The 23,971-nt window shown below is 57.1% G+C and overlaps 2 protein-coding genes across 5 annotated transcripts in view; one reads left to right on the top strand and one right to left on the bottom strand.

Moving 5' to 3' along the window:
* The window catches only part of SLC43A3 (solute carrier family 43 member 3), a 29,473-nt gene extending 9,043 nt beyond the window's left edge, over positions 1 to 20,430 (top strand). Inside the window, exons 2-13 of one of the 4 annotated variants that reach the window (XM_065403112.1) lie at positions 1,537 to 1,775; positions 2,316 to 2,445; positions 5,500 to 5,546; positions 6,847 to 6,923; positions 12,144 to 12,236; positions 14,007 to 14,146; positions 14,750 to 14,895; positions 15,996 to 16,178; positions 17,500 to 17,619; positions 17,964 to 18,150; positions 18,393 to 18,516; positions 19,824 to 20,430. In XM_065403112.1, coding sequence (XP_065259184.1) covers positions 1,586 to 1,775; positions 2,316 to 2,445; positions 5,500 to 5,546; positions 6,847 to 6,923; positions 12,144 to 12,236; positions 14,007 to 14,146; positions 14,750 to 14,895; positions 15,996 to 16,178; positions 17,500 to 17,619; positions 17,964 to 18,150; positions 18,393 to 18,516; positions 19,824 to 19,979 — 1,593 coding nt within the window. In that variant the 5' untranslated portion in view covers positions 1,537 to 1,585 and the 3' untranslated portion in view covers positions 19,980 to 20,430. Of the gene's footprint in view, positions 1 to 1,536; positions 1,776 to 2,315; positions 2,446 to 5,499; positions 5,547 to 6,846; positions 6,924 to 12,143; positions 12,237 to 14,006; positions 14,147 to 14,749; positions 14,896 to 15,995; positions 16,179 to 17,499; positions 17,620 to 17,944; positions 18,151 to 18,392; positions 18,517 to 19,803 lie in introns of all 4 variants that reach the window. The other 3 variants (XM_065403114.1, XM_065403113.1, XM_065403115.1) reach the window with 3 other exon arrangements.
* Positions 20,431 to 21,284: 854 nt separating this feature from the next.
* On the bottom strand, positions 21,285 to 23,684 carry LOC135877015 (bone marrow proteoglycan-like). Its single transcript, XM_065402340.1, has 5 exons — positions 23,630 to 23,684; positions 22,976 to 23,151; positions 22,374 to 22,508; positions 21,729 to 21,840; positions 21,285 to 21,343 (listed from the first exon to the last, which is right to left on the bottom strand). Exons 1-5 carry the CDS (start codon positions 23,682 to 23,684, stop codon positions 21,285 to 21,287), a joined length of 537 nt encoding a protein of 178 aa, XP_065258412.1.
* Positions 23,685 to 23,971: the final 287 nt, after the last annotated feature.

The raw sequence follows: 23,971 nt of genomic DNA, 5'->3' as shown, positions 1-23,971 counted from the left end.
CTGGTCCCGGGGCCATTACTTTTTAATGTATCAATTTGTTCCAAAACCTTCTCTATTGACATCTCAATTTGGGGCAGTTCCTCAGATTTGTCACCTAAAAAGCATGGCCCAGGTGAGGGAATCTCCCTCACATCCCCTGCAGTGAAGACTGATGCAGAGAATTCGTTTAGCTTCTCTGCAATGGCCTTGTCTTCCTTGAGTGCTCCTTGAACACTTCTGTTGTCCAGTGGCCCCACTGATTGTTTGGCAGGCTTCCTGCTTCCGGTGGACTTAAAACGTTTTACTGTTAGTTGTTGCATCTATAGCAAGTTGCTTCTTAAATCCTTTTTTGGCCCATCTTGTTAGACTTTCACATTTTATTTGCCAAAGTTTATGCTCCTTACTTTTGCCTCTAGAAGTTTCCATTACTCCGCTGTTTAGCCCTCCTGCCATCTTTGCGGAGGTGGGGGGTGCATTTTGTCTGAGCCTCTAGGATGGCGTTTGCAAATATCTCCATGTTGCTTGCAGGCGTTTTACCCTTGGTGCTGCTCTTTATAATTTCCATCTAACTACCATCCTCATTTTTCTAGTTCCCCTTTGTAAAGTTACGTATGAGTGTGGTGGGTTTTTTGGTATTTTTCCCCCCTACAAGGCTGCTAAATTTAACCACGTTATGGTCGCTCTTACCAAGTGGTTCAGCTGTATTCACCCCTGAGGTCAGATTCTGTGTGCCACTGAGGACTAAATCAAGATTCCTCTTTCCCCTTGTGGGTTCCAGGACTAGCTGCTCCAAGAAGCTGTCATTTATGGTGTCTATAAATTTATCTCTGCATCCTGTCCTGGGTGACATGTACCCAGTCAATATGGGGAAAGTTGAAATCCCCCGTTATTATTGGGTTTTCTGTTATTTTAGCCTCCCTGATGTCCCAGAGCATTTCACAGTCATATGGTCGGTATTATATCCCTACTGCTGTACTCTCATTGTTCAAGCACGGAGATTCTATCCATAGAGATTCTATAGAACTGTTTGATTCGTTTAAGATTTTCACTTTATTTGACTTGGTGCTTTCTTTCCCATACAGTGCTACTCCCATACCAGCACGACCGGCTCTCTCATTCCTGTATATTTCGTACCCTGGTATTTCTGTGTCCCATTGATTATCCTCATTCCATCGAGTTTCTGTGCTGCCTGTTACATCAATATCCTCCTTTAATGCCAGGCACTCAGGTTCACCCAGCTTAGTATTTAGATGTCTAGCATCTGTGTATAAGCACTTGTGCATGTTGTCTATACGCAGTTGCTTGCCTCCATGTGTTGTGTTTAAATGGGATGCTTACATTTGACTGTTCCTCGCCTGTACTTTACCAACTTCTTTCCTAGCCTCCATATTAGGATATAGGTTTCCCCCCGAGGCAGCTGCATCTCAGTGTTGGGTGGGGGAACCCTGTATTAATATCTGGTCCACCCCCTTCCCCAGAAGCAGCTGCATCTCAGCACCGGGCATGGGCTCTCTCTGCAAAGCGTTGACCTCCGGGAGTGTCTCTTTGTGGTTCCAGGCTCAGACAGGGACCCTCCCAGGAGCAGAAGGGAAGCGGGCAGGGCGCCATGGAGGAGCAGGGCGCGGGACTGGCCAAGCGGCTGGGCACACTGCTCTCCGGCCTGCTGGAATGCATGTGCTTTGCCGGCGTCATCTTCGGCTGGGCCTCGTTGGTGTACGTGCTCAAGGACATGCGCTACTTCGAGGAGCTGTGTGTGCCGGCGGCTAACGGCACGGGAAATGGCACGCAGGGCCTAGGTACGGCGGGGGCAGCACTAGAGTGGCAGTGGGGAGCGCTGCAGGGGAGTGGGCGGTGCTGGAGGGAGAAGGAGCAGCGAGGCAGGGGCCGGGGGGATGGGGTATGTCCCCATCTCAGGTGCTGCACCAGGGCCAGAAGGCTGACGGGGATATGCAAATAATGCGGCACCCTTATTTGCATATTCAGGACTATGCATTGTCTCATTTGCATATCCTTAAATTAAGGTTCCTTCCCTTTTTGGTTCCCGACCTTGAGCTCTCTCCCCCCCCCCCGGCCCAGTGCCACCCATTTCCCCTAGACACCCTTGGGCCGTGGGTGGGGTGAGGAGAGGGTATAGGGGCTGGGGGCCATGTGTATGGGAGGGGATGGGGTGTCAGGGCAGGGGGTCTGTGTCTGGGGGTGAATCCGTGTTGGGGTCCCGTATGGGTGTTGGGATCCAGGTGGGGGGGGTCTGTGGGGGTGTCAGAGTCCGTGAGGGGCATGTGGGAGCTGTGGGGGTGGGTTGGTCAGTTCAGTGTCTCAGGCCATGCTCTCCCCAGACTGCCGGGCGCAGGACGAGCAGCTGTCACTCGTCTTCACCGTCGGCTCCTTCATGAACAACTTCATGACCTTCCCCACCGGCTACATCTTTGACCGCTTTGGCACCGTGCCAGCCCGCTTGCTGGCCATGTGAGTGTGGGGGCGGGGGGGTCCCAGGGATCCACCCCGTGGGCCCCTCCCGCTGGGCCCCTGCCCCACCCCCACTGCGACCCTTACCCCCCTCCACTGAGACCCTCCTCTTGGATCCCTCCCCTGAACTGCATCCCCTCCACGACCCCTCCCCTAGGATCCCTGGGGACCCGGGGGTGGGGGATGGGACGCTCTCCCCCCTGGAGCCAGGCCTCATCTCCATGGGTCTGGCTAGTGTGTGTGTGTGGGATAAACCCCATGGAGTCGCGGGGAGGGGAGAAGGTCCCCCGGGACAGGATCCCCCATCCCTCCCCACTCTTTCTTTCTTTGGTTGTTTCTCTTCCTCACTCTCCCCACAATGCGGTGAAAATCAGGGACGCCAAGCAGGGACCACGCCTGGCCCAAGTTATCCAGTGAGCCCATCTGCCTCCCCCTGGCACCGCCCTGCCTGGGCCCACGGATCAGTGCCTGTAGCAGCCAGCCCCTCAGACCACACCCCCCAGCACAACCCCCCCCCTTTTCACAGGGCCAGCCCCCCCAGCACAGCCTCCCCCCCTAAGCTGGGACCGGTGGTTGCCAGCTGTCCCTTGTCCTTAGGGCTCCAGGGCACATTTCTCCTTGGCTGAGTTAGTATCTGTTAACTGGCCAGGGACTAAGTCAGCAGCTCCTGTTTGCGGATGGGCCCGGGGGCGCTGGGGCAGCTGGCTCCGGGCTAACTCCCCTGCACCCCAGAGCGTGACCAGCAGGCTACTGCTGCGGTTGCACAAGCGCCGGGAAGGAAGTGCTCGCTGCTTGCTTCCCACAAGCTGTTCCCTCACCCGCTCTGCAGCTCCAGTACCTCCCGCTCAGCTGAGCTCCCTCCCCAGGACGCCGGGGGCCAGCCCCACAGCCCATGGCCGTCAAAGCAAAGGCCTGATGCCTGGGCTGGGGAGGGGGCTCGGGCTATGGGGTGGGGGATACTGGCACTAACTGGACCCACTGGCCTCCACGCAAAAGGCTCCAACTGCCACCTGCCCCCACCAGGGCTCATCCACTCCCCCTGTGCTTGGCAGCGTTCAGCCAGCCCCTTCCTCAGGATCCGGCCCCAGCCACAGGGCTAAGGTTAGCCACCCACTGCTTGGGCCTCTGACATGTGCCTTTGCCCACCCGAGGTCTTGATCCGCGCCGAGAGGTGAAAGAATGCAGGCAGCTATCTGTCTATCCATCTCTCTATTGACATACACTCCATCCATCCATCCATCGACATACCCTCCATCCATCCATCGACATATCCTCCATCGATCCATCTACATACACCCCATCCCTCCCTCCCTCCATCCACATACACCCAATCCATCCATCCATCGACATACCCTCCATTGATTGATCGATCGATCTACATACACCCCATCCATCCATCCATCCATCCATCCACATACCCTCCATCGATCCATCTACATACACCCCATCCCTCCCTCCCTCCATCCACATACACCCAATCCATCCATCCATCCATCGACATACCCTCCATTGATTGATCGATCGATCTACATACACCCCATCCATCCATCCATCCATCCATCCATCCATCCACATACACCCCATCCATCCATCCATCCATCCATCCATCCATCCATCCATCCATCCATCGACTTACCCTCCATCGATTGATCGATCGATCTACATACACCCCTCCATCCATCCATCCATCAACATACACCCCATCCATCCATCCATCCATCCATCCATCCATCCATCCATCCATCCATCCATCATCGACTTACCCTCCATTGATTGATCGATCGATCTACATACACCCCATCCATCCATCCATCCACCCATATACACCCCAGCCATCCATCTATCCATCCATCTGCATACACCCAATCCATCCATCTATTGACATACACCCCACCCATCCATCCATCCATCCATCCACCCACATACACCCCAGCCATCCATCTATCCATCCATCCACATACACCCAATCCATCCATCCATCCATCGACATACCCTCCATCGATTGATCGATCGATCTACCTACACCCCATCCATCCATCCATCCATCCATCCATCCATCCATCCATATACACCCCAGCCATCCATCTATCCATCCATCCATCCACATACACCCAATCCATCCATCCATCCATCCATCCATCCATCCATCCATCCATCGACATAGCCTCCATTGATCGATCGATCTACATACACCCCATCCATCCATCCATCCATCTGTCTACATGCACCCCATCCATCTATCTATCCCATCCAGGAAGGGCACTAACTGAGGGCAGGTCTGCCCAGGTGTATAAACCAGTCAGGCTATACCATTCTAATCCTGGTGCTGTCTTTAGACCGGGGTAACTCCCTGGGGGACCCGGTTCTTCACTCTTTAGAGCGGTGCAGTACTGGGGTCAGTCTCCCAGTGCAGACAAGCTGGCTGGCCCGAGCCCCAGTGTCCAGGGCCATGTTGTGCCCATTTGTGCCCTGGCTGCCAACACCCACCAGTAGCCCCCTGCCTCCAACCCAGCTCTGCCCCATCCGCCATGCAGTGTCGCCTGTTCCATCCCTTCCGCCAGCGTGCCTTGCCGTGCGCCCCCAACCCGCTCTTACTGCTCCCAGCATTCCCTGGGGTGCAACCAGTGTTTGCGGCATCCGGTCTGCAGCTCCTGGTCGGCTTGGGCCCTCCTCCCAGCCCTATCTCCTGCCCTCCACCACCTTGACAGTGGGGTTACATCCTGCCTCTGTCCCCCATCCTTCACTGCCCCCTCTCCTCCTCCCCCTCCCTCCCTGACTTCCCCTGCATCCATCCCCCACCATCACCCCCTCCCCATCCTCCTCCTTCCTTCCACTCCCCCTCCCTGCCCCCCTTGCTCCCCAAGTGTCTAGCTCCCCCACTGTCTACCCCAGCGCTGCCTTCAGCTAGCCCCTCCCTTGCTCCCCCCACCCCTGGAGCTGCGATGGGAGCTGCAGCTCCCCCACGTGGGACAGAAGCCACAGTGGGGAGGGGGTGTCCGCTGCCCCCCACCCTCGGTTGCTCCCCCAGCATGGCCCTGTGTCTGTGTGTTTCAGATCCCTCTACACTGGCGGCACGCTGCTTATTGCCTTCTCCACGGCAGGTGAGGCCTCTGCCTGTGGGCGCGATGGGGAAGGTCCCCTCCTGATGGCCCGAGCTGGGGTTGGGGCACGAAGCAGGGCTGGGCTCTGCCCCTCATGGCAGCACTGGGGGGACCCAGCCCTTCCGTGCAGAAGCGCCCCCACTGGGCTGGGAACTCTGCCTCCGCTTGTGACTGGGCGCAGCTCTGCCTCCTGCTGGGCAGAGAGAGCCAGTCCTGATCCACCATGGCTTGGAGACCCCTCTGGGCGAGTGTGGCTGGGCACCTACCCCTGTGTGTGTGTGTGTGTGTGTGTGACATTCACTGGGGCTTGTTACAAGGCCCCACAGGGTGTGTGTGTGTGTGTGTGTGTGTGAGAGAGAGAGAGAGAGAGAGAGAGAGAGACTTGCTGGGGCTTGTTACAGGGCCCAACAGGGTGTGTGTGTGTGTGTGTGTGTGTGTGTGTGTGAGAGAGACATTCGCTGGGGCTTGTTACAAGGCCCCATAAGGGGTGTGTGTGTGTGTGTGTGTGTGTGTGTGTGTGTGTGTGTGTGTGAGACACTCGCTGGGGCTTGTTACAAGGCCCCACAGGGTGTGTGTGTGTGTGACACTTGCTGGGGCTTGTTACAGGGCCCAACAGGGTGTGTGTGTGTGTGTGTGTGTGTGTGTGTGTGTGTGTGTGTGTGTGTGTGTGTGTGTGTGACACTCGCTGAGGCTTGTTACAAGGCCTGACAGGTGTATCTCTGTGTGTGTGTGACATTCGCTGGGGCTTGTTACAAGGCCCCACAGGGTGTATGTGTGTGTGTGTGTGTGACACTTGCTGGGGCTTGTTACAGGGCCCAACAGGGTGTGTGTGTGTGTGTGTGACACTCACTGGGGCTTGTTATGAGGCCCAATTTTGTGTGCGTGTGACACTTGCTGGGGCTTGTTATGAGGCCTGACAGGGTGTGTTTGTGTGTAACACTCTCTGGGGCTTCTTATGAGGCCTAATTTTGTGTGTGTGCGTGTGTGTTACGCTGCATCTTTTTATGAGACCTGACTCTGTGTGTGTGTGTGTACATTCACTGGGGTTTGTTATGAGGCCGGATGGGTGTGTGTGTGCTACATTCACTAGGAATTGTTATGTCTCATGATTGTGCGTGTGTGTGTGTTACACACACTGGGGCTTGTTAAGCAGCCTGATAATGTATGTCCCTGTGTGTGTGTGTGTGTGTGTGTGTGTGTGTGTGTTGCACTCGCTGTCTATGTGCATGCCCAGTGCCTTGGCGTGTGTGGTGTCTGTGGTGTGCCGCTCCCTGACATGCGGTGCTTGTGTCCCCTGCAGCTACGGCGCTGATCCTCTTCCCGGCTATGTGTCTGCTCTCCATTGGCGGGATCCTCCTCATCCTCACCAACATGCAGGTCTGACCCTCCCACCCCCTCCGTCTGGGCTCTCCCAGGGGTGCCAGGCAATGGCTGAGTGATCTCTAGCTGGGCACTGAGGAAGGGGCCTACTGAGAGGGGGCGGGTTTGCTGCCTCCTATTGGTCCCCCTGGGGAGAGCAAGGCTGGATTGATGAGATTGGAGGCCCAGGGCTAACGGTTTTTGGAGGCAATCAACAAGTCCTGTACATGACTGAATAAGGGCTGGATGGGACATGCCCCCACCCCGATCTGGGCAAGGTTCAGGAGCTCTTCTGGCCTCAGATGCTATTGGATCGGCCCCCCCAGCTGCAGGGCCCGAGGCAGCAAGGTTAGAAGGGGAGCTTGGCACAGACGCGGCGGCAGCCAAGAGGAAAGGTAGCTTTCTCTTGCTACAGAGCGGAGAGAGGGAACAGCTGACAAGCTTCTGCTGCCCACATGGACGTAGGAAATCCAGGGTAAGCTCATCACCACAGGACACCCAGGGTCTATTAATCAGACCTTTATAAGGAGCCTCAGAGACTGAACGTCCCCTGAAGTGGGAGACCCCCACAGCAGAGAACCCAGGAAAGCTGGAGTACGGTTCCCAAGTGGGGAGAGAACTTTGGAAAAGGAGGGGACACTGAGACGGCCCCGGAGAAAAGCCCACCCGGTCGCGACACAGAAAGAAAAGCGAAGATGCTGAGCAGGGTACGTATCACCTGGATAAACATAGAACAGTGCGAGTCAAATGAAAGGCCGAACGTTTCAACTGGCATCTTGCGAGCTTGAAGTGCCGCAAAATTCAGCGATTGTACCCTCAACCGGCAGCATGCGAAATACATCCCATTCCGCTGCCACCGCAGCAAGAGTTCTGGGCTTTGCTTCTGCCATCGTTGGCGGAAGACGATTTTCTATTAAGGCGAGCTCGAGAACGCTCGCTCTGGAACGCTCGCTCGAGAACGCTCGCTCTGCTCCGCAGCTGGCAATGGGCACAGCCCAATACAGCCTCAACATGATGCAAACCGTCGGGAAGACGTTACTCAGGCCTTGGTCGTGCAAAAATGTGACGATTTCAGGAGCATACTCATCCTGCACATCACAGTATCTTACAAACGCTGAAAACTGCTCCATTTCGGGGACAAGCTAAGGTTCTAGATCGGGGTAAGCAACCTATGGCACGTGTGCCGAAGGTGGCACGCAAGCTGATTTTCAGTGGCACTCACACTGCCCGGGTCCTGGCCACCGGTCCGGGGGGCTCTGCATTTTAAATGAAGCTTCTTAAACATTTTAAAAACCTTATTTACTTTACATACAACAATAGTTTAGTTATATATTATAGACTTATAGAAAGAGACTTTCTAAAAATGTTAAAATGTATGACTGGCACGCGAAACCTTAAATTAGAGTGATTAAATGAAGACTCGGCACACCACTTCTGAAAGGTTGCCAACCCCTGTTCTAGATCATTTGGGGAAGCGTCAAGCAGTGCTGGCATGCATGACAGTTCAGCATAACATTCACTTCTTCTTTTCAGTTCCCAGCTTAGCTTGTGGAGGAGAGGAGAGGAGAAAAGCACTCCGCTTCCGATTTCCTCCGTCCTCACTTTTGCCATCTGGAAGTATTTGCGTTACAGTGCATTTGTGGTTTTCATGAAGGACTCATCACCTTCACTTCCCAATTCTTTTTGCTTGCATTGCAAAATAGTTAAACTGAGATCGGAAGCTTGTGGCGAATTCTTGCAAGGAAGGCAGCAAATGAACAGCAGTGACAAGACCCAGGCCTGGCTTTTGAATCTTTAGGCTAGTTTTGTCCAACCTTTCTAATATCCCATTCCATAGGGTACTCATAAGGTGCAGATGGTTGCGCTTCCCTTTGAGTGCCACTGTTTTCCTCAGCGTTGTCCATTGTTCTTTGAAACAACATTGAATGTCCTCCCGGTTCACTACACTGCTTTACAAGATTCAGTCTGACAGGACCAGTTCGTATCTGGCAGGGTTTTCAGGACAAGGAGAGTTACTTGGTCAGCTTCTTGCACAGACGCTGCCATCGCCTGGGCGATGCTGCAAAAAACCCAACATTTAGTTTCTGAACAAAACAGAGAAAGTTTATGGCTTCCATGCAAGCATCAATGCTACACGTCCCAACTACGTTCAGAGAATGAGCAGGGTGTGGCACGTACCAAACTAGTGGGATTAGTCTTTTGATCTGAGCTTGAAGACCTTCATACTTTCCATAATGTAATTTGCATTATCATTGGATTGACCTCTGCAGTTTTCAATAGCGGTGTTGTTTGTGTCCAATAAAGACTCCACGGGCTGGAAGCGTGACTTTGCCGTGTGGCTTTTGATGGGTATAAACCCAACAAGACGTTCATATCTGGCACCGTGTAAGCTGTATCAGAAAATGACAGATAACCGTTCAATGTGAGTGATAGCAGGAGTTGAACCTGTGATCAAAGAGTAGTATTTGGCTTCTTTGACTTCACTTACAATGAATTCCAAAACCTTACATCCCATGGGCTCAATGAACTCATCACAGATTGTTTTCAACAAGTGGGATGTTTCCATAGCATTTAACTCACTCATGTAGACACGGATCATATTTGGGCGAAAGCTTCAAGAATACCTCGATACTTTCCATTTTCAGGAGAGCCGATAATGTCCCTCTTTCCTCTAAATGCTAAACCACGTTCAGCGAGAAGCTTAATTGTCACAACAAGCCTTAAAACTTCCCTCCAGGATGCAGTTCAAAAACAGAGCCGACCTTCCTCCATACACTGCGTGCAAAACTCCTCCGTTAGCAAAGGCCATTTATCCAGATCTTCGTTTATCTTAATGGCCACTTTATCCTTCTTATCACGACTCGTCTCTCCGCCTTCTGTTCGGACAGGTGGTAGGAAAAGTGGGTCTTCTCTTTCATCATGACATTTGTCCTGGATTTCAGGACCGCTTGCCTTTTCCTTTGCCCTCTCCTGAGGGAACAAGTTCATAGCCATAGCTTCACTGTGAAGATCATTTTTGGAGCAAGCTGGTCCGGCATCTTTGGAAGCTGATTTAGAAGCCGTACTAGCAGCGCAATAGTTTTGTTCTCTCTTTCAAACTTAGCGTTCCTTCTCAAACGTGACATCCCGTTGAAGGGCGGTTCAAACAATACTAATAAAGCACTGTGCATTGCTACCATTAGCAGCCGGAAACTGGCGATTAGTGCCACCAATTCACACCCCGGTCTCCAGCAACTGAAAGTCTGAAAAAAATGAATTAAACTTGAAGTGTGAAAGCTTCAGAAATGGGAACAAAATCAGTGTCAGCAGGGGCCACAAATAATTGTTTTGTTCTTTTTTGTGTTAGCACGAATCCGTTTAAAATCCCACGTATATCTAGTGTATAGAATCAGAGCCCCCCGCAGAAAAGCAGAGAGCTGGGGGTGAGGGCATCCTCATGGGAGCAGATGCCCCAGCTCCAGCTGCCCTGCCAGAACTGCTGCCAGTTGAGTAATGGAGGCAGAGAACAGGCCCTCCTTTAGCCCGGCTCCCTAGAGACCCCAGCCCCCATCGCACCCCCAGCCTGGCTCCCTGGGGGATCTCCAACCCCACAGCACCCCTCTCAGCCCAACTCCGCAGGGACACTGTTGTCAGATGCTACCGGTGTGGTGCTTCTGCTTTCTCCTGTTGATATCACTCGGCTGCGTGCGTGTGTTCCCTCTGTGTGCTGCCCCAGCTCTGCGCAGATAGCTGACACAGCAGACCCGAAGAGAACCCCCCAATAACCACAGAGTCTAGTAAGGTACGAAGGCACCTCGGCCAGGTTTATTGCGACCCTGACACAATTGCAGTTCCCCGTAGATTACTTAGTCTACCGGGCATACTACGAGAAAGTGCCTCTTGGCAATGGACTCAGCTCAGTCAGTGGCGGGACTTTCCACTGCCCCCTCGGCTGGACAAAGACACCACCCCAGGGATACATTTTTATACACAGGTACCAACAAGTTATACATCACTCCTGACATATTGAGGTGCAACCCCTCTACGTAGCAAGGTACAACCCCTCTACGTAGTAAGGTGCCGCCTCTCACCTTGTACATGTTGGTTCGATCAAAACAACTCTATCCATCATTTTACCCTTTTGCCCCTGTCATTGGGATAGGTCGGCCTGTTCCATGTTATCTGTGGAATGTTCCAGTATAGTGTATATTCTGATATCTGGTGTCCAGTACCTGTTAGGTATGTCTCTTTTTGCAGCATCAGCCCTTTCCTTGCCAGCTTCTGTGAGCAGGGCCTGCCTTTGGCTCACAGCTTAACTTTGCTTTATGTTAGCAAAGTCTTGACCATTTCTTTAGTTCAGGCCTCAGGCCTCATACTGGGCCTTTATCAGGGCCTTCACTTACTACAGACACCATACTCCATAGTGCCACTCCCACATCCCAGCCTCCTGGGAGAAACCAGGCAACCCAGGCCACATGGTGCCACCCTCCCCCATCCACCTCCCTGTGGGTCCCAGACCCCATAGTGCTCAATCAGCCCCCATCCCGTGCTCCCCATGGCCCGGCAGGATTGGGGTGCCCTGGGCGGTGTTGATGATATGGGTCGACAGTGTGCCCTTGTTGCCAAGAAGGCTAACGACATTTTGGGCTGTATAAGTAGGGGCATTGCCAGCAGATTGAGGGATGTGATCATTCACCTCTATTCGACATTGGTGAGGCCTCATCTGGAGTACTGTGTCCAGTTTTGGGCCCCACACTACAAGAAGGATGTGGAAAAATTGGAAAGAGTCCAGCGGAGGGCAACAAAAATGATTAGGGGGCTGGAGCACGTGACTTATGAGGAGAGGCTGAGGAAACTGGGATTGTTTAGTCTGCAGAAGAGAAGAATGAGGGGGGATTTGATAGCTGCTTTCAACTACCTGAAGGGGGGCTCCAAAGAGGACGGATCTAGACTGTTCTCAGTGATAGCAGATGACAGAACAAGGAGTAATGGTCTCAAGTTGCAGTTGGGGAGGTTTAGGTTGGATATTAGGAAAAACTTTTTCACTAGGAGGGTGGTGAAGCACTGGAATGGGTTACCTAGGGAGGTGGTGGAATCTCCTTCCTTAGAGGTTTTTAAGGTCAGGCTTGACAAAGCCCTGGCTGGGATGATTTAGTTGGGGATTGGTCCTGCTTTGAGCAGGGGGTGGGACTAGATGACCTCCTGAGGTCCCTTCCATGATTCTATGATGATTGGGTGTGGGGGGTATCGTTCCTCCAGGTGGGGAACCTGTTTGGGAAGCACCGCTCGACCATCATCACCCTCTACAATGGGGCCTTCGACTCGTCCTCCGCTGTCTTCCTTGTGGTCAAGGTGAGCCCCTGGGCCCTAGCTCCGGGGGCCGGGGGGAGAGGAGGTGGCTGGAGGAGACAGCAATAGGGAGGGTGGGAAGGGTGGGGCAGACCACCTCCTGGAAACCCCAGCTCTGCTTCATGGGGGCCGAGGGCAGGGTTAAAGGTGCAAATTTGGGGTCCATTAAGGAAGGACTTCCTGAGATACAGCCACCTCCTAAACCTTGTGACATGCAAATGTTCAGGTTCTTTTCCCCCTTCCTGCATGCCCCTGGGGTTCGCACTGCATTCCGATCCCCCCCAGACTGGCCTCACCTGGGCAGGATTGAGCTCAGCCAGCGCCCAGCCCCAGCTGGCCCTCTGGGGGAGCAACATTGGGCAGCAAGTCAGCTCTAGCCCAACAGGGGCGCCAGAGAAAACCACTGGTGTGTGTGCAGCAGGACTGGGGCTGTCCACAGCCAGGGGAGTAGAAAGACAGTGTGGCCCAGTGGAGAGAGCACTGAGCTGGGCCTCAGGACACCTGGCTTCTATCTCCTGCTCTGACCTTGGGCCAGTCCCACCCCCTGTCGGTGCCTCAGTTTCCCCTCCTGCCCTTTGTCCATGTAGATGGTGTTGGCTCCCCGGGGCGGGAACTGTCTCCCTCTGGATTACAGCACCTAGCGCAGGGTGGCCCTGATCTCCATAGAGCCCTTGAGGTGCTACTGTAACCCGCACATAGTACTGGGCCTCTTGCCTGTGCTCTGCCCCAGGTGGTACATTTTTAGTGTGCTGGGTGCACCACACCAGGCCAGGTGGCCCCTATGCCGCCGAGTCCTCAGGCTCCAGTACCCCGTTTCTCTGCTGCGAGTGCAGCTGGGATCAGCTTCCTGAGAAAGGCTTTACCGGCTTAGGGTGCCCCGCACCCCATGCACATCTGCAGCCATCCCAGGCAGCCGTTTTGAAGCCAGGTGCAGCATATTGTCCACTTACTGCCTCCTGTGCGCCCCCTCATGGTCAGAGGTGCCTCTGCGGCACCCCACCCCTGCGGTCTCCTTCACAGGGCGCCCTTTGCCAACAACTCCACACAGGCCAGAGGAAAATTGAAATGTTTCCCCCTCCATTTCTTCAGTCCCTTGGTACACTCCAGCCCTCCAGGCCCCAACGCAAGGACAGCATCTCCCTCCCCTTAGCTAGGGGGTTCCCGGCCCTTGTTCCCAGACCTGGGCTGCGTCTCCAAGGGAGCCAGGCTTGCTGCTTCAAGCCAGCCACAGCGTCTCGGATTTGTGTCTCTGGCTCAGCCTGAGCATCTCCTCTCTGTCACCCCCTCATGCTGGGAGCAGCGGAAGCCCTGCTTCCTCCCAGACGGGGCCCATTCTGTAAGGGGCCGGCTTAGCCCCGGTTCTCCAGCCCATGGGCAAGCCACCCCGTGCCACGAGAGCACATAGAGTAGCTCCTGGAACGCAGCTGAGATCAGGGCCCCGTTGTGCCAGGTGCTGCCCAGACACACAGGGAGAGACAGGCAGGGCCGGCTCTAGGCACCAGCAAACCAAGCACATTCCTGGCCTTGTCACTGACACACAAGGGCGGGGAGGTTGAGTCAGTTTCCCTCTCCGTACCCCAGTTTCCTCTTATCTGTTGAGACTGTGAGTTTTTCAAGGCATGGGATGTCCCTTGCTATGAGTCTGCGTCGGGCCTGGCACAACGGGGGCCCCTATCCTGGCTGCAGCCTCTGGGAGCCATCCTAAGAACAATACAGGTCACTGAGTCTAGGTTGGCCCCGTATGCACCCGCTGACAACTTCCTTCACCCCCAGCTGCTGTACGAGCAAGGCCTGACCCTGCGAGCCATGTTCCTCTTCCTCTCAGCCTGCAGTGCCTGGCACCTGACCCGCACCTTCTTCCTGATGCCTAGGTGGCACATCCCCTACCCGCTGCCCCCAGGATACACATACGGGTGAGTCACGCTCCGCCCCCACCCTCCGCTCCCCATGGGTCCCTCCACCCCCCATCTGCCTCCCGTGGGCCCCTCTGTCTCCCATGGGTCCCCTACCCCCCATGGGTCCCTCCATCCCCCATCTGCCTCCTGTGGGGCCCTCTGCTCCCCATGGGCCCCATCACCCCTCATCTGCCTCCAATAGAGGTCTTTGCCCTGTCCATCCCCCATCTGTGTCCCATGCGCCTCTTTGTTCCCACATCTGCCTCTTGTGGACCTCTCCTTCCCCCGTTTGGGCTCTCTGCCCCCCCCCCATCTGCTTCCCATGGATGCTGCCATCACAGTCTGTCTTGTCACCCCACTGCACCCTCACTGCCCTCTCTCAGGGAACAGGCTCTGCTGGGTAAATGGGGCTCAGCCCCATGGCAGCTCCAGTGCCGGACCCCTGGGAGTGATTCTCCCCTGGCCCCCAGGCCCTGCTGCCTTGGGGCTGATCCTGTGCAGCAGGGGAGCACTGTGGGTGCTGGGGAACCTCGGCTCTTGCATGGGGGTCACTGGTCCTAGTGGTGGGCCTGGGTGGGTGCTGGGCTGTGGCGGGTGGTGATTGGCTCGCTGTGTCCACAGGCTGAGGTGCCGGAGGCAGGGGTGCTCTTACCGTACCCATGAGGAGCAGCGGCCAGGCCTGGGCGATGGAGCCCATGAGCCCAGCGACCCATGCTCAGAGCCAGGCCTGGGAGATGCTGATGCCAGCAAGGCCCCCATTGGCAAAGGTAGGGCTGGACAAGTCCCTGCACCGAATTCCTCCTCTGCCTCCCGGGACCCCACCCAGGAAACCCCCCCAAAACCCCCTCCGCCCCTGCAGCACCCATGGCTCCCAGCAAGCCCCCCAAATCACCCTCTACCCCTGCAGCACCCATGACCTCCAGTGAGCCCCCTCAAATTCTCCTCCACCCTTGAATCACCCCATGACTTCCAGTGAGCCCCCCCAATGCCCCTCCACCTCCAAAGTGCCCCATGGCCTCCAGTGAGCCCCCCACAGATCCACAGGTCTGGTGCTCTGGGACAGTCCCTGGAGGACCCCCCTTTTAGGCTCTCACTCTGTCACTGGGGTAAGCCACTCAGCTCCACTGCCTCCGGGGCGCAAACCTCAGCGCCTCCAGCACCCCTGCTGCAGGCCACGAGCTTCCTTCGGCGACTCCGCCTGAGGTGGGGGCAAGGAGAGCCTTGTGCCCCCAAAGGGAGCAGGGCAGCCCCCCCCAGCCAGCGCTGCGACAGCTGGAGAGAACGGAACGTTAAAGCAGGGGCCAGCTTGGGCAGCCCCGAGCCCTCCGACCCCGCTTTTGGCCCGGTCCAGGAGAGACTCCAGCTCCCAGCAGCCCACATTTAACCCACCACCCGCCTGACCTCCACCTCAGCCCTTTGTTCTTGTTCCCAGGCAGACACTGTCCCCCGGAGGTGCCCCCCAGCACAGGGCTGTGTCCAGGGCAGCAGAGCCACAACCCAGACTCGGGCACAGGCGCCTTGCTGGGCTCCTTGGGGTCGGCCCTGTCCTAGGCAGGCCCCTCTGAGCACAGGAGCCCGCAGGGGAGGTTGGGGGATGGTTTGTGGAGGATCCCAGGATGGACAGCCACCGCCACCTGGGCTGGGGTGGGGTGAACCAGCAGGGCTGGGAGCTGATCCCTCCTCTCCCTCCTCATTCTCTCTCCAGCCTTCACAGCCTGGGGTCACTTGCTCCCCTCAGGCCCCCTGCAGCGTCCCTGTCTCTCTGGATCGCCTAGGCACAGGCCCCCACTCTGAAACTACACCTCCCCCTCCCCCAACCGCCCTCCAGACCTAGGGCTAATCCTGAGTGCGCTGTGTCCATCCCCAGGAGAGTCGGGGGCCGGGCCGGGCCACAGAGAGCCCCCTGGCATGTCTTTCCGTGCCTGTGTCTTCTCCAAGCTCTTCTTCTGGCACCTCATGTGGCTGTCGGTGATGCAGCTGCGGCACTACCTCTTCATCGGCACCCTCAACCCCATGCTGGAGCACCTGGCTGCCGGCGACACCACGCTAGGTATGGGGCACCCAGCCTGCCACAGCTGGGGGTACGGGGGAAGGGGGAGAACGGAACAATGGGGCAGGCAGAGAGGGGAAGAGAGATGGTCTAGGGAAGGACGGAGGGAATGGAGCAGGCGGGGATGGAGAGAGATGATGGAGGGAAGAACAGGAGAATGGAGCAGGCGGGGATGGAGAGAGATGATTGAGGGAAGGACGGAGGGAATGGAACAGGTGGATATGGAGAGAGATGATCGAGGGAAGGATTGGGGGAATGGAGCAGGTGGGATGGAGAGAGATGATGGAGGGAAGGACGGAAGGGATGGAGCAGGCGGGATGGAGAGAGATGATGGAGAGAAGGACGAAGGGAGTGGAGCAGGCAGGATGGAGAGAGATGATGGAGGGAATGGAGCAGGTGGGATGGAGAGAAATGATGGAGGGAAGAACGGGAATGGAGTAGGCGGGGATGAAGAGAGATGATGGAGGGAAGGATGGACGGAAGGAAGCAGGCGGGGATGGAGAGAGATGATGGAGGGAAGGATGGAGGGTATGGAGCAGGCAGGGACGGAGAGAGATGATGGAGGGAAGGACGGAGGGAATGGAGCAGGCGGGATGGAGAGAAATGATGGAGGGAAGAACAGGAATGGAGCAGGCGGGGATGAAGAGAGATGATCGAGGGAAGGATGGACGGAAGGAAGCAGGCGGGGATGGAGAGAGATGATCGAGGGAAGGTCAGAGGGAATAGAACAGGTGGGGATGGAGAGAGATGATGGAGGGAAGGACGGAGGGAATGGAGCAGGCAGGGATGGAGAGAGATGATGGAGGGAAGGACGGAGGGAATGGAGCAGGCAGGGATGGAGAGAGATGATGGAGGGAAGGACGGAGGGAATGGAGCAGGCAGGGATGGAGAGAGATTTTGTAGGTAAAGTTGGGGGTGGGGCGGTGTTGGAGTAGGCAGAGGTGTCTTTGAGCTGGGCAGCGTTGCCCCCTGCTGTCTGATGAATGGATTGTACTTATTGGTATGGATGGAGTGAGGAGAACTGAAGGGGGGAATGGGGCAGGCTCCAGAGCAGGGGAGGGAGGCTGGAATAAGTACAAACCCTTGGCCCTTCCTGCCCAGCGTCTCGAGTGACCTGACAAGGTTGGTACTATTGTCACCCATGGGAAACTGAGGCAGGGGGAGGCACAGTAGCTTGGCCAAGGTCACCCAGGACTGGGTGCGGGACCCAGGAGTGCCTGGCCAATACAGGCCCCCCTCCCGTCCAGTGGATCAGGAAGTGAACAGGGCATGTGGGGTGAAGTCTAAAGCATTATGCCTTGCTGCCTGTCTCTGTTCCCAGTAAGCACCTACACCAATGCCTTCGCCTTCACCCAGCTCTGCGGCGTCCTGTGCGCCCCCTGGAATGGGCTCATCTTAGACCGGCACAAGCGTGGGAGGAGCAAGGATGGCAGTGCCAAAGGTAATCACCCCGTCCGTCGCCAGCTGCTGGACCCAGCTCTGCCCACTGCTGCTCCTCCCACTGCTGCGAGCTTCCCCACAGCAGTGCCCATCTGGGACCCCGCTGCTGCGAGCTTCCCCACAGCAGTGCCCATCCGGGACCCCGGTGCTGAAAGCTTCCCCACAGCAGTGCCTGTCTGGGACCCCAGTGCTGCGAGCTTCCCCACAGCAGTGCCCATCTGGGACCCTGGCACTGCAGGATTCCCTGCAGCCTATGCCCATCTGGGACCCCAGAGTGCGAGCTTCCCCGCAGCAGTGCCCCATGCCTCTCCCTTGCCTCTTGCCAGTGTCTCTCCTGTCTGTCAGGTGGCTCGGACTCCCTGGCGGACCTGCACTCCTGCGTCCTGTCGCTGGCTGTGACGGTGCTGCAGTGTGTGGCCTTCTCCGTCTGTGCCTCCGTGCCAGTGCTGCCCGTGCAGTACGCCACCTTCGTCCTGCAGGTGCTGAGCCGCTCCTTCCTGTACGGGGGCAACGCCGCCTTCCTGGCCATCGCGTGAGTCACCCGGGGGGCACGGGTTGGGGGAGGGGAGATCCTAGACATGGAGGGGGCAGGGGGCTACCAATGGGGCAGGGGGGCAGGGATGGGGTGGAGGAAATGGAGGGGAGGGCTGACAGGGCAAGGAGATGCCCTGCAATGGACAGTGGGGCAGGGTATGCCTCTGGCCTGTCTCACAGCAGTGCCCCACACATCTGTAATACCGTCCTCCTTCCCACGGCTGGGTCATCTCTCCACAGGTTCCCGCTGGAACATTTCGGGAAGCTATATGGGCTGGTGATGGGCCTGTCGGCCTTGGTGTCACTCCTCCAGTACCCCTGCTTCGCACTCATCAAGGGACCGCTCAGCGATGACCCCTTCTATGTGAGTGTCCTTGTAGATAAATCTCTGATAATTTTCATATGACTTTACATTGTGCCTGTTCATATAACCTTGTAGTGGGTCTACCCACGTGTGACCTTTGTTTTCATGAGACTTTGTATCAAGGCCTAATATAGAAACCTTGTACTGATGAGCCTTGGTATATGGAAACTTTGTATCAAAGCCTCATGTAGAAACTTTGCATTGCCTTTGGTATAATGTTATAGCCCCTAAGGATAGAATAAGATAGAAGAAAAATGTCTTTTTGCTAGCAGTAGAACAAGATCTCTCCCCCACACACACACACACTCTTAATCAATTGTCCTACTGAATGAACGAGGTGTGAATGAGAAAGGCGTGGAAGGCAGCACCTCCAAACAGCTGCAACAGTTGGAGAGAGGCTGGGAGCCAGACCCAAGGATGATAAAACGTGTCAAGTGGGCTCACTAAAGAAGATCAGACATACTGACGGCCTCGGGGGTTAGAAGGGAGCACCTTCTTTTGGAAACACCCTCTTTGCAGCATTGGGACAACCCCCAGAAGGAAGCAGCAAAAAGGCCCAATGGACACAGACACAGATTTTGAATCTGGTACAGATTTGCATGAGAGGGAAGCTGCTATAAAAGTGAGGTGTCTTGCAGAGGACCCAGGGTCTCGTCTTGTCAACATGGGAGCATCAATCCGGATCGGCAGAAGCCCGGCTTCACCCCCTCCCCCATCTAACTCACCTGGCCAGTGCAGTTAAGGGGAGCAACTAATTGGTAACAACAACAAGACGGAGCATGCTTGTGTGTGTGTATGTGAGTGCATTAGTGTATATGTATATATCTCATATGCATATGATACAGTATTAACAAATACATGTATTACTAATAAATGTGGCGTTTTGCCTTATTCCCCCTGAAAAGATCCTGTGCAGTACTTTAAGTACAACATCCTGTCCCATCTGGGGCCTGGGGAACTTCGACACCCTGCAGTGAGAGATGGGGGGTGCCCCTTACAGGGCCGGGGGGGAACTTTATTGACACCCCACAGTGAGAGATAGGGGGTGCCCCGTCTGGGGGGAGGGAGAACTTTATTGACAACCCGCAGTGAGAGACAGGGCGTGCCCCTTACAGGGCCTGGGGCGGGGGGGGGGAGAGGAACTTTATTAACATCCAGCAGTGACAGACAGGGAGTGCCCCATGTTGGGCCTGGAGAACTTTATTGACATCCTGCAGTGAGAGACAGGGGATGCCCCATACCGGACCTGGGGGAACTTTATTGACCCCCACTTTCTGTATTGTTCAGAACCTGATTTTCCCATCCAGGTGAACATTGGCCTCATCATCGTCATCCTCCTGGCCTTCGTCAGTCCGCTGGTGGTGCTGCGGGAGTACCAGCGCCGGGAGAGGGAGCAGGAAAAGCAACATGTTGACTCACCCCCCCTGACCCTGGCCAAGGCCGGTGGGGAGTCCTCCATCTGACCTCCCCAGCAGGGATCTTCAGGGGCTGCTCCCCCTCAAAAGGGAATGAGGAAAGGGAATTAGGAGTGCAGGCTGAGCCCCAGCCAATCCCCAGCTGTGTCCCTCCAGCCCAGCATTGTCATCATCAGCTCCAGCCAGGCAGGCACTCCTCTTCAGCAGCAGGGTGGTGGGTCACGATGGGTTATTTTTACAGATACTTGATTTTCTAGGTTTTTATATAGCCCGGTCGGTATAAATCCGGCCTTTCCCTCTCCCTGCACCCAGGGTGCGCGGCGGGGTGTGTGTGTGTATTATAGTTCCCCTTATCGGCAGGGTGTATTTCAATCCCCCTATTTTCTTCTCTTTTACTACAGAGATTTTATTTCTGTGCTTCTTTGTAAAAGCGAGGGAACGGGACGCCCTGGCGCCTTCCTCCCTGAAATCACATAAATGCTAACGAGAAACTAACCCAGCTCTGCACTTAGTCTTCTCCAGAGGTCACTGGAGGCCCCTGGTCCACTCTGCCCGGCTTGTGCCCATCTTGTCTGACTGCCTGACCCTCCCCCAGCACCCCCCCAGCGGCTCCAGCATGATGCATTGTCTGAGACAGGCGTCCGGTTTTCATTGGGTGCCCCCAGGCACTGGAGAACCCACCAGCCCAGGGGAAGAGGATCCTCCATGTTAAAAACATGCCCCCTGTTCCTGGTCTGAATTTGGTGCAGGCCTGTGCCCAGCCCCTGCCGGACTGAAGAGCCTCTGCTGTGAGAAATCTCCTCCCCACGATGGGGTGCGCAGACCGGGCGCAAGTCCCCCCAAAGCTGGCACTTCCTGCTGGCGCGGCCTGTGGCAGGGCTGCAGTCCTCAGCTCCGTTCTTGTTGGGCGTTTCTGAGCCCTTTGCTTGCTGGGAATGTCCCGGGGGCCGGGGGTACCCCTGAACTGGACGCAGTTCCCACTAGTGGGCTCCCTAATGCCTGGTACAGCAGTAACTCCCCCTCCCGACTCCATCCCTGGGTGGGGGTAATCCCCAGCCCCTCTCCCCCCCGGGCCACCTCTTGCCCTCCCCCTGCCCTGGTCCAGCCCCAGGGAGGGCCCTGGGTGTCCCGGGGCAGGAAGGAGCGACACCCGGGGGTGATGAGTGCAGCACTGTTTTATTGCAGGGAGTCACAGGCAATGAGCGAGGGGGGGCTGCCCCCCCGGGGAGCTGGGGCAAGGCTGGGAGCAGAGCCGAGTCCAGGGAGCAGGGGCGCCTCCAGCAGGGCAGAGTAGGGAGTTCCAGGCCAGCAGAGCGGTGGGGGCAGCGGGATCCCGTGGGGGGAGCAGCCCCCTCAGTACTCGCAGATAAAGGGCAGGCGAGTCCCGCAGCTGACGCTTCTCCATTGACCACCTGGCAGAGAGAGAGGGGTTAGTGCCCTCCCAGCTGGCACCTGGCACCCAGCCCACAGCAAACCCCAGATCCCTTGCCCCAGACCTCCATAGTACCACTAACCCCAGATCCCCTGCCCCAAACCCCTGGCGCCACCTACCCTCAGATCCCCTGCCCCACGGCCCCGCCTACCCTTGGATTCCCTGTCCCACACCCTAAAGCCCCACCTCCCCTACACCCCATGACCCCACCTACCCTCATATCTCCTGCCCCACACCCCACAGCCCCACCTACCCTCGGACCCCTGTCCCACAGATCTGCGGTTCCCCTGCCCAAGGGCTCTTGTTCCCACAAGCAGTGACTAGATCCCCATCTCCGCCCTATCCTACCCCAGGGGGCTCCTCACCTACAGGGCACATGGCGACACACGATTTCCAAAACCGCCAGGGGTTCCCTCTGGCCCAGTTGGAGTAGTTCCAGGCACTGCGGTCAACCCAGCGGGGGTACACACGCAAGATCTGTGGGGAAGGGGCTGGGGTAGGATCAGTGCTGTCCCATCTGCAGGGTGCCCCAGGAAATCCCCTCCCCTCCAGCCCCCAAGGGGCCAGGGCCATCGGTTGGGCTGGGGCAGGAGCTGCTCCTGCATTGGGGCCAGCCGGGGGCCACAGTGAGGGGCTCTGGATTTGCTGGGAAGTACCTGAGACTTGCTGGCACCAGACTCTGCCATGGCACCTCATGGGCAACCCAGGTCAGTGGGCCCCAAGGAGTCTGCCAGCCATCTGGGGGTCAGCTGGGACCCACACCTGAGCTACCCAGGCCCACCTCCCAGGGGGCAAGCAGGGGGTGGTCTGGGGCAGCCCTGAGCAGGGTCCCGGCTGGGGACACACTGAGCCGCAGTGGGGAATGGATCCCCCTGTCTGCTCTGCACTGGAGGGGAGGCCAGCCTCAGAGCTGGCAGGGCCCTGATGAGGGAGTCGGGGGTGGCGGGGTGTTCTGGGCCAGGCCCAGGCAGTGTGGGAATGGGGACAGCAGGGCCAGACACTCTCCTTACCCAGCGGGAGGTGTAGCCCCCGATCCACACCTGGCCCCGGTTGGTGCGGGCACGCGCCGTGCAGCTCAGGCGCTGGTTGGTTGCATAGTTGTGGATGGAGGCCAGGTGGCCGTGGTAGCAGCGGGCACACACTTTCTGTGGGGAGAGGGGAAGGGGGACATGGGGCAGTCAGGGCCCAGGCACAGAGTCACATCCACCCGCCACGCCCCCATGCACCATCCACTGCCCCTATGCCCCCCCATGTCACCCCTTCAACCCCTCCACTGCCCCCACGCCTCCTCCACTGCCTCCATGGGCCCCACATCACCCTTATGCCACCCCTTCAACACCCCATGCCCCCTTCACCACCCCCATGCCTTCTCCACTGCCTCCATGGGTCCCCCTGCGCCCCTATGCTACCCCTTCAACACCCCATGCCCCCTCCACCACCTCCACACCTCGACTGCATCCATGGTCCCCCCATTGCACCTACACCACCCCTCCACCGCCTCATGCCCCCTCCACTGCCCCCATGGGCCATTCACCAGCTCCATGGGCTTCTCACCCCACTTCCTGACCTATCTGCGAGTCCTCCCCACCACCTGTGCCCCTGACCCACTCACCTGGGCTCTCCAAAATGTCTGGCAATTGTTCACAACCACATAGCGACAGGTGTGGCCCCCCTGGCCAGGTACGATCACCCTGAAGCTCTCGCTCTCTGTGGGGCACGGTGGCTCCGGCTCCCCAGGCTCCTCCTCGGCCTGCTCGGCTGGTACCTCCTGCTCCGGGGCGCCCTCATCTGAGGGTGAGTGCGAGAGACACCAATTGGCCCTTCCAGCTGCAAGACGCAGCCCAGATCCCAAACAATCCTTGGAGGTGGGAGTAGATCTAGCGGCCGGGGACACAGGTGTCCGGGATAGAGGGTCAGGGTGTCACTGGGGGGTTAGCGAACCCTGGTGTCTGGGACGAAGAGGCTCAGAGGGTCATTGCGGGGCCAGGGGACCCTGGTGTCCGGGCTGCAGTGAGGCAGAAGGTTATTGGGGGCAGGGGCCCCAGGTGGCTGGAACAGAGTGGGGCTGGGGTCAGTGAGAGCACAGGTCTGGGGTAACGGAGCCCTGTACTGTGCTTGCTGGGGTCTGACCCAAGCCCATGGGGTCCATGCAGTGTCTGCTGGGGGTGGTGGTGGAGGTTCCCATTGGGGGCAGTGTCTGTGGGTCAGGCTCCCCACAGGGTGGGGGAGGGGCTGTAGCCATGGTGACTTGGACCCCAGGACTTACGGAGCTGGTGAGCAGAGACGGCCCCCAGGAGGGCAAGCAGCAGGGACAGCTTCATCTCGGGCAGATCTGGGGGGGCAGACAGCTGTGAGACAGAGACAGATTGACTCCCCCACCAAGCCCCCCCAATCACTGAGCCCAGACTAACCTCCCTGCCTAGAGTCCACCCCTTCCCTCCACTTAGCTCAGACTGACCCCCATCTAGGGACCCCCCAATCACTGAGCCGTAACCTACCACCAAGCTCCCCTGGGTTGATGACCACCCCACAACCAAGGCAGCCTTTCCCAACTAAGGTAGGGCTGGGCCAACCAAGGAGGACGGAGGGAACCCGGGGCCTTGCCTCA

Source organism: Emys orbicularis, chromosome 4 (assembly GCF_028017835.1).
Source record: "Emys orbicularis isolate rEmyOrb1 chromosome 4, rEmyOrb1.hap1, whole genome shotgun sequence".
NCBI lineage: Eukaryota > Metazoa > Chordata > Testudines > Emydidae > Emys > Emys orbicularis.
Note: the sequence above shows the minus strand (reverse complement) of the source record. Positions and strands in the feature narration are given on the sequence as shown.